Source organism: Lactuca saligna, chromosome 8 (assembly GCF_052625555.1).
Source record: "Lactuca saligna cultivar CGN05327 chromosome 8, ASM5262555v1, whole genome shotgun sequence".
NCBI classification, from domain to species: Eukaryota; Viridiplantae; Streptophyta; class Magnoliopsida; order Asterales; family Asteraceae; genus Lactuca; species Lactuca saligna.
In genome coordinates this window covers 28,435,001-28,444,811 of record NC_136424.1, presented here as the reverse complement: position 1 = coordinate 28,444,811, position 9,811 = coordinate 28,435,001, and the positions used below count along the sequence as shown (strand labels likewise).

The 9,811-nt window shown below is 34.8% G+C and overlaps 1 protein-coding gene and 1 non-coding gene across 2 annotated transcripts in view; one reads left to right on the top strand and one right to left on the bottom strand.

Moving 5' to 3' along the window:
- The first annotated feature begins 772 nt into the window (after positions 1–772).
- Positions 773–879, top strand: LOC145013655 (small nucleolar RNA R71). The gene has a single exon (XR_013665203.1). It is a non-coding gene; the product is annotated as a small nucleolar RNA R71 (small nucleolar RNA).
- Positions 880–9,524: 8,645 nt separating this feature from the next.
- LOC145008989 (peroxisomal OPC-8:0-CoA ligase 1-like) overlaps positions 9,525–9,811 on the bottom strand; it is a 4,851-nt gene continuing 4,564 nt past the window's right edge. The window contains exon 5 of the mRNA XM_078967638.1: positions 9,525–9,811. This exon is cut by the window's right edge and continues 10 nt beyond it. Coding sequence (XP_078823764.1) covers positions 9,708–9,811 — 104 coding nt within the window. The 3' untranslated portion in view covers positions 9,525–9,707.

Genomic DNA, 9,811 nt, shown 5'->3' with positions numbered 1-9,811 from the left:
TGTAAATGTTCCTTCACTGCTGGAGGTTATTACACTTACATTCTCCATTCTTAGATTGGGTTCGGTGTTGCTCGGAAGTTGGCCCGGTCTTCTTTCATTCACTTGATGTGCAAGCTGTCCCAGCTGTTTCTCAATGTTGAGAATGGATGCTTACTGATTCCTCAACATATTTCTGGTTTCTTGCATTGCTACATTGTGATCATTGTGTCTTTTCTCGGACGCGGTTATGAATCTTGTGAGCATATCTTCTAAATTGGTCTTCTTTTCCATCACCGGCTCTTCCTTTTGATAGAATCCCCTCTCCTTCTGCTTGTATTTCTCCTCCTTAGCCTTTTTATATTCTTCGTATGGGAGCCATTCCTTCCTCGGTTTCCTCCGATCTTCGTCGTATCTATCGCCACTAGAGTAAAATACTTGAGCCTTTTTATTTCCGTTTTCGTCTCGATCACAATCCTTGGTGAGGTGGGACTCGCCACAATTTTCGCATCCTACCCTAATAGCATGGATTGTTTGATCCATTTTTTTCATTCTTCGATCTAGGCTATCGAGCTTAGCTATTACCGCCGCCATGCTATCATTCACCGAGTTCACTGCTCCCCGACTTACTTCATTCCTCGGATTGTGGTATTCTCTAGAATGCTTAGAGAATTCTTCAATTAACTCCTTGATTTCCAGAGGCAGCATTCTGGTGAGCGAGCCTTGTGAATCGAGCAGCTGCCTTGTGGTGACATTAACTTCATCATAAAAAATGGAGACCTCTTGTTGGCTATTAAGGTCATGGTGTGGGCAATTTCTAAGTAGGCTCTTGTACCTTTCCCAAGCTTCATAAAGAGATTCTCCGGGTTGTTGCTCGAAGTTGGCAATGGCTTTCTTTAGCTTGGCTATCTTGGAAGGTGGGCAAAAATGGTCTATGAACTCTTCTTTCATCTTAGCCCATGTGGTGACCGATCCGGGAGGAAGTGACTTTAACCAATCTTTTGCAGCTCCTTTAAATGTGACAGGAAGCATGCGAAGAAGCTGTATCTCGCGAGGCACATTTGGTACATTGAAGTAATCAGCCACATCATTTACTTCATCCAAGTTCTTATAGGCGTCTTCGTGATCTTTCCCGTAAAAAGGAATCTCCTTGAGTTAAGCAAGAATATGGCCCTATAGCTCGAAAGTAGCGGTTGCGGGAATTGCGGGTTGCACAAGTCCCGAGCCGGTGTCATCACGCATCCTCTTCTTCCATTCCCCTATGGGGATTTCGTCTATATTAGCCATAGCGGTGGCTAAATCGTCTTCAAACTCGGATGTGTGCTCGTATGTGGGTTCGTCTTCTTCCTCGGTCTCGTACTCGGTGTCTTTTTGAATTGGGTCTTCGATTGTCAACGAGGCACTGGATGCTCCTGATTTATTGCTCCTTTTCTTGCTGAAAACGAACTTGAGGTTTTTGAGCGGTGAGTTCTTTGAAGAAGCGGATTCTCCAATGGTTTTGCCTTTGCTCCTTCTTAGTGCGGTTTCCGGATCTTCAAGAGGGGGAACCAGAGGTGTATCAGATCCTCGGGTCATGAAACAACTGCAATCAAAATAGAAAACGTGTAAAAAGAACAAAAAAATATAATAAAATTAAAGCTGATTTAGCGTCGTACTTGCCGAGTCTGGGCGAATGCACTCGGCGAGTCCAAGGTAAAATCAGGTTTTTTTTTTTTTTTTTTTTTTTTTTTTTTTTTTTTTTTATACTACCTAATAACTTAACAGAAATTAACTTTGTGTAAGATAAATCTCACACAAAGGATCGATTGAATTAGATTTTTAATGCTAATTTTAGAACCGTTCCCCGGCAACGGTGCCAAAAACTTGATGTGTGCAAACCCACTTAGTTTTAAACCTACTTTTAATTATCAAATAACACACAAAAGGCAGTGAACCTATCAATTGTGGTATAGCTAAATAAGCAGGGTATCGAACACAGGGAACGACAAATTAAATTAAAAACTAATTTTATCTAAGTTAATTAAGAAGTAGGGGTTTTTCTCTAGTTTTACAAGACTAAAAACTTACTAACTATTACTAATTTGAGACTAGAAAATAACGACTTAACTAGATTCAATAATTGGAAAGGAACTTCTGTTTAGTTCAACTTGGTTAACTCTATGGTTGATTTCAAGGTAATAGTGCAATGGATTAATTCTTTCGTTGGTTACCGATTCAAGTGATTAGATTTGTGTTCACTACCCTAATCCTTAGCAAATAAACTAACTTAAACAGTGGCCAATTGTCTAATTTAATTATACTCAGTAGATTAATTATTCGGGTTAAGTTAGACTTGCAATAGTTAACTAATTTATTCTTTTAATTAACTTCTTGTTTGATGGTCATCTTACAAGCTTGCACATGAATTTACTCAATTTTCTTATTAATTCTAGTTTCATATTCATTAATCCTAGACATATAGTATAGTGATCACATAGCATATGAGGTCAATAATCAATAGATGTTCATGCTAATCAATTATCTTCCAATTAACAGAAAATTAATTATTATTCACACACAAGGTTCTTTAGCAAGCTAAAATAACAAAAATTCACCAACTTGGAATTAATCCTACCAATCAATCAAACCATATTGTCAACTTTGTATCCCCAAACAGAAGTCTAAAGGTTTTAGTTCATAATTAAAGTAAATAACAGCAAACAAACAAAGTCAAGTTGCTTAATCATAATGATAAAACAAAAGAATAAGTGGAATGATGAAATTTTGCCTTAATTACTCTCCGGAATTGAATTCTAGCTTCCGTCGTCGTCTTCTAGGGTTTTTCTGGCTTCTCAATCGTAGCAAAGTACTTCTAAATCATCCCAGAACTCCCCTCAATCGATCTGTGGAATTATCTTTAAATATACGAATCGACTCGTCGAGTCAAGTGGTGACTCGTCGAGTCCCTCTCACATTCCCCGTATTGCGATAACTCTCTGGGATCCCGAGTCATTATCTTCTTGATTCTTCGATTGGACTCGCCGAGTAGTCTATCTGACTCGCCGAGTAGATGCCATTTTTAGTGTTTTTCTTCTTTATTCCATTCTCGAGCTCCTAACCGCTTCTCCTGCTTCCTTTTGCTTCCGAGCTTCATTTTTGGACTGAAAATGCAATTTATACACTTTTAAGTACCTTTTGTCCATGAAATGCAATAATTTAGCTAATAAATGAATAAAAATCTATACTTAATACAAACTAAATATGCACATATCAGTAATCATTGTTGGTTAGAAGTGTTGTAATATTTTATGGGATCATAACATTCACTAGTTGAGGTAGCCTATCGTTGAGGTGGTCACGAGTTTAGAGGAGGATTAGTCTGTGCCTTGGGCACGACGGACATGATTTTTAAGGATCATTTTTCTATTTCAGGTTGAGGACCATTGTAGTATGATTTGGAGTTAGGTATGTGTGGCTCTAGTTTGGGTGGGACCCGTGGGTGAGGCTCGTGTGTTTATAGCAATGCAAGGGGACCTGGTAGAGACCGTTGGGTCAAGGTTTTGGATCTTAGGTTACAGGATTGAGTATGCGATCAACAAATAGTGCAAATAGGTGTTTTGGTTGGGTAGTCTGGTCATTGGGACTCTTAGGAGCCTGATATATGGATCAGGAGTGAGACTGGTAGTTTCAGCGCTGGTTTAGGAATCTTTATATTCCGTTCTAGTGAGAGGTTGTCGTGATTAAGAAGATTTTCAATGAAGTGCAAGTGCAGATCCTTAGATCTATGGATATGAGTTGGGTACTGAGCTGGTTCTTGATAGGAGCTTGTGTTATGAATCATGAGTGTTTATGTGCAGGAGCTTTATTTTAGTAAGAATCGAATAAAGGAATATGTATGCCAAGGGTATCAGTTGAAGGGTTCAGGGTTAAAGGTTGGCCTCCGTTTTGATGGTAGATCAGGCTCTTATGATGTTGCTTTGGTTAGTGTTTTGGTTCAGCAGTTACTAGAAGGTTTATCTGCCATTTCATCTCGCGATGTTCATTGTGTTCATGTAAAGGTTATCATCAGGACTAGCCTTCCTTCTAAGGAATATCGGTCCCTTTGGTCAAGTGAAAGGTTTTCGGTAGTAATGGTTGGTCTGTGAACCTGTTTTCTAGTAAGAACCTCCAGTTATAAGAAGTTGAGTAGTTGGTTGGGGGATAAGTATAATGGAATTAGCAATGGTTTAGTATTGGTGGTCTGTCAGGAAGTCAGAGCATCCCGAAACTTTGGATTTCAGGATGAGTAGACATGGTTGTTTTTCATGAGATTATTTTAGGTTGAGAAAGGATTCTTTCATCTTTGGGTTGGAGAGCCCTGCTAGGGTTGGTTTTGGTTGCCTCAGGAAGGCTGAGCTGTGTTCGAGGTGGTGGTCATGTTGCTCAAGTTATCTAGCTTTCTGAGGAGGGTAAGGAATGATTTCGAGGTGAAATCTAATTTAAGTAAGGGAGAGTTGTAACGCCCTGTCCGAATTGTTTCCCATTTCGGGGTAGTGATCAAGGATTTGGGTATTAGCAGACTTAGGACCCTTGAGGAATTGAGATATGGACTCATTTTGAGGTGGATGATGTAATTAAGATGATTCGGGTGTTTGGTTTGTATTTTAGAGCCAAATGGTATGTTGGTAATATATCAGCTCGAGATTTTATAGGAATTAGATTTTATTTGGGAAATTTTATGGTAGGTATGGGTTGATAAAAGAGTAGAGCTTCTTGTTACCTTTTCATGGATATAAGGATCATTGGAATCAGATTTATAATAAAGAAGTTATGGCATTCGGAGTATTTTAAGGTTTAAGGGAAAATCCTATTACACGGGGTGTACATAAGGAGTACGCGGGGCATACTGGTGCGAGGTGTAGTACGCTAGGTGTACAATGGTGTATACTTAGCGTATCAAGTGGGAAGGATCGCGAAGCCTCGACCTCGTATGTTGGGCATACGAGGAGTACGCTAGGCTTACGAGGGATGCAAGAAACCTTAATTTTAAGTGTGTGTACCCTATTTAAGCATCTTAAGCCTTTAAGGCTGGCCTTTTTACTAGCCCCCAAACCTCCTAAAACCCTAAATAGACCCTTAGCCTTCTTATTGGTGTTCTTGAGCTTTTGAGAAGGATTTGGTGGTTGTTTTTGCCTTTGTGAAGGAAGTGATGAAGTTTGAGGGTGCCTTGGTTGTTGAGGAGTTCATGGATCTAGAATCATCACCCTTTTGTAAGACTTTGGAGGTATCAAGTTCATATATTGGCTTGTAGATGTTAGGTCTCTTTATGGCTTATTTTTTATGTTTTGAGTCCGTTTTTGGGTTAGTTGTCGAGTAAACACGTTTGAAAGACTAATCCTTTTTAGATCTGAGCTTACTGAGAGTTCCTTATGCATAAAGGTGCCAACTTTATGGGGTAATGGGTCTTATGCATTCATTAAGTCACATATTAACTCCTTTTTAAGCTTAGTAGATTCATTTAGACATGCATGAACATAAAGTTAGTAACTTTACGTGATAAATCAGTCTAAGGAAGTCAGATCTAGGTTGTTGTGTAAAGTCTTTATGGGTTAAGAGCTTAAAATGGAAGAGTGGCTGTATGCGAGGGTATAATGGGCATACAAGCAGGTACGCTTAGTGTACAAGCATTGAGACAAGTACGTTGAGCGTACGAGCTGAGTACGCCCCGAGTACTCAGCAGAGTGGGCCTCAGATTGTTGTGCTTCAGTTTGGGCCGTTCTTATGGGCCTAGATGTTTAGGCTTGTTGGGTCAACTGATTTCAAGTGTTTTAGTCTGGGAGCACTATTAGGCCATGGGTTAAGGCCATGGAAGGGATTTGGGCCAAATTTGGAAAATCGGGCCATGATTGGGCCTTGTATGATTAATTGGTTTTTGGACCTTTTGGATAGTAGGTTTGGGCCTTAGCCTTGGACCAAACTAGATAAGGGGTAAAATAATCTTTTTACCATAATTATGGGATGATAGTTATGGATTGGAATTCAAGTATTAATTGGATGTTATTTGATGTTGTTAGCTCGAGGATTTTTTGGACTGGCAGCCGGGGATTTATTTGTGTGGGTCAGCAGTTCGAGGTGAGTCTTCTTCCGGTGATCGTGAATCGAAGGCACCAATGCCGACTCACTAAATTATGTATGTAGGATGCTAGTTGTCTTTGTGCCTCTTGCATGTTTGTATGTGCTTGTATAGTAGAATAGTTGTATCTGTAATGACCAGCTGGGTCTAGCTGTTATTATTATATTATGTTGCTTATATATGACAGGGTTTGCTGATAGTCTCCAGGGTTGCTGATAACCCTCCGGGCATGTTGTTAGCCCACTGGGACTGCTGGTAGTCCCTAGGGTTGCTGATAACCCATATATGTTTATTTGTGTTGTGATTTGCGTGGTATTTTGGGAAACTTATTAAGCTTCGTGCTTATAGTTTTCAGTTTATGTTTCAGGTAGTTTTGTTTTCATAGGTAAGAGCTCGGGATGATTGCATAGCATACACCACCTCGTTCTGTATTTCTTAACTTACTCTAATATGATGTGATGATTGACTCATTTGTTTTATCTGGATTCTTATAATGATGTTTCTGGAATACTGGTTTTATTAATTTAAAAATGAAATTTTTGGGACGTTACAGAATGATACCCTAGTGAATTGATTTTGTTCTTTTCACATTGGCCTTTGAAACCATGATGTCTTGGTGGATTGATTTGTTCTTTCCACGTTGGTCTTGGAAATGGAAAATGGAAATGGAAATGGATTAAATGATATTATATGATAAGACATGAAATGATAAGATATTAAACGATATTTTGATGTGTATGAAAGAGTTTACCTTGAAAATGTTTGAAAATTTTTTATGGTCTAAAACTATGTTATTTTATGAATGAAATGATTTTTCATACAAATGCTTAAAATGTTTAGGTCACAAACTCTCGTAACTCATAAGACATTATTGTCTTACGTATCTCTTTTTAATGTCATGTATCTTAGGTTATATTCAAGGAGAAAGATGATAGATGAAAGTTAGAAGTTAAGGTATAGATAATGGAGTGGTACTTGTTAAGTTCCTTATTAATTGTATTGATGTAATTCTTATTTGTTTACTATGGTTCTATTGATGGTTGATGGTAACACCCAATGTTTTAAATTTGTAAATGTTTTTGTGGTATCAGTTTTTTTAAATGTGGGTTAACACCCAAATGTTTTAGAACCATACATTGAAAAGGTTTTGAAAATTTTGAAGTGTTATAGCAACCACGTCATCTTTGTTTGTGCCTAAAGCAAAATTTTGGTGGTATATATTGGTTAGTTTATTTGTATTTTGGTTTTATTTGCTTATATTATTCAATATAGTTTTGGTTATTTTATTTGTATATATTGTTGAATCTGAATGTTGGTTAGTTATTTGTATATGGTTTGCATATACCAGACTACAACTAATCAATGGATAAATCATGATATAATGTCACTATCATAAGATGTCATGGAGAGGTTACTATGTGTTTTTACTCAATTTTCACATGCAATCTTCTAATATATAGTTTCCTTTGATTATCAAGCAACTTCATTATCATTATTATATACTTATAGAGGAAGCATTTTTCCTTTCACCACATTCATTTGAAACTCCCATTCATTTTTCCTTTCACCATATTCATTTGAAACTTCCATGACTTTTCAATTTCTTTCTAATAATGATTATAAGTTGGTTAATAAGGTTAAATAAACATAAAACCTAAAGTGTAATCATATATAAACTAAATTTCAGCATTAAAAAGAATATATTTTCTTCTACTTATAAAGTTATGTTTTTAACTTTTAACATATTATACTTAATTTATTAGGTATAATATATTGTTGTATGTAAACCATTATCATTTTAAAGCTACAACATTTGAACAATTTGCATAAAATATTTAAATTATTAATTTAAATATAACCTTACAAGATCAACTTAAGTATAAATTTTAATTCAACTTAAACAACCTAAAAAATATTTTGTAAATAGTTAAAAGTGATAAATTAGTGTCTTTCTAATAATGATTATAAGTTGGTTAATAAGATTAAAATAATATTTTAACTTCTACTTATAAAGTTATGTCTCTAACTTTTAACTTATTATACTTAATTTATTAGATTTAATATGTTGTTGTATGTAAACCATTATCAGTTTAAAGCTACAATTTTTGAACAGTTTGGACAAAATACTTAAATTCTTAATTTAAATAAAACATTATAGGGTCAACGTCAAAGTTTTCAAATGATAAATTGTAGTGTTAAATGCAAAAACGAAATTGTAATATGAATTTAACTAAATGATTCCCTAAAAATATTTTTATAATCGTTAAAAGTTTTCAAATAAATAGCTTAAAATAACTTACAATAACAATAGTTAAAAATAACTATATATAAATGATTATATTGTTACCTTTAAAACCAAAAAAATTATTTGATGTTTTAAATAATTACAATGATAGAAATTAAAACGTTAAGCAAATACGTTTTAAAAAATTAGTTAACAATAACAACAACTATAAATAACATTAAATCATATATTATATTTAATTTTATTGATGAGTAACCCACGAGTAGAAGTTATTCAAAAGATTGAGATTATGCAGTTTTAATAAATGTATATATTATCATATAATTTAAAATAATCAATATATTATATCAACTTAGTATACGAATTATTATATCAAATTTGACAACATTATTATTATATTTAAAAAAACATATATTTATAAATATTTTCAACTATGTAGATGCTTCCGTGCAACACGCGGGCATTCACCTAGTTCTAAAGTAAATGTTGCATAAAAACACCTAATGCATTTTTTTTTTTTTGAAAAGCTTAAATTTTATTAAAAAGAGTCCAATTAAACGAAAAAACCTATAGTTTAATATCTTGCCATAGAATTTGAAGTTAAAATTTAATGCATATGTTCTCTGTCACTATAAGAAATTAGGATACTCACGATATCCATAAAATGTATAAGGATGACGATAATGATCTTTTTGAAAACTTTGTGACTTTTAGAACCGACTCCATAAATATCTATTACAAATTTCCATAAGACCTCTATATGGTCCTCTTAACCTTTTATAAGACTTGTAACTCCCTTTGACCTTCTATAAGACCATAAGGACATGAAGGTTCATACCAAAAGAATAATTAAACGCTAGTTGCTTTCTACAAACGTCTATAGAAGGACTAAAAAAAGTTGTGCAATTCCTCGAATATACCACTACAAAAAGGTCTAGTTCTTTCTGGCTAGATAATTTACCACTTCGAACTTTTCTCATTGGTGTCAATTGTTACACCGAAAGGTTGTATTACACAAACTACGTAATAACATAAAAATGGTAGTGATCATATTGATCAAAATTGATTATCTATAATCTATAATAATAATAATAATAAATAAATTATATGCCATGAGTCTAAACTAACATTATATACATATACCATCATCATCATCATTGTGGCCTATTAGCCATCATTTGGTATGAAACACTACAAACAAAAACCGACCCAAATTCAATTCTCATAAATTTCAACCGAATGATCAATTGTTTTAAGAAAAACACAATATACATATACTAAAAAACGGTATCACATAACATTTTTCCTTTCTAAATTATACTATAAATTCAAAACAACACAAAAAAATCTTCTCAAATTCAAGATTATCTTCACTAGATCTTTACTTTTTTATTATTACAGTTTAGAGGTTGCAAGTTGTATAAGATCTTTCCTCAGTATCTTCCCTGACGGGTTCTTCGGGATTGACCCGATAAATGCTACTTTCCTAATTCGCTTAT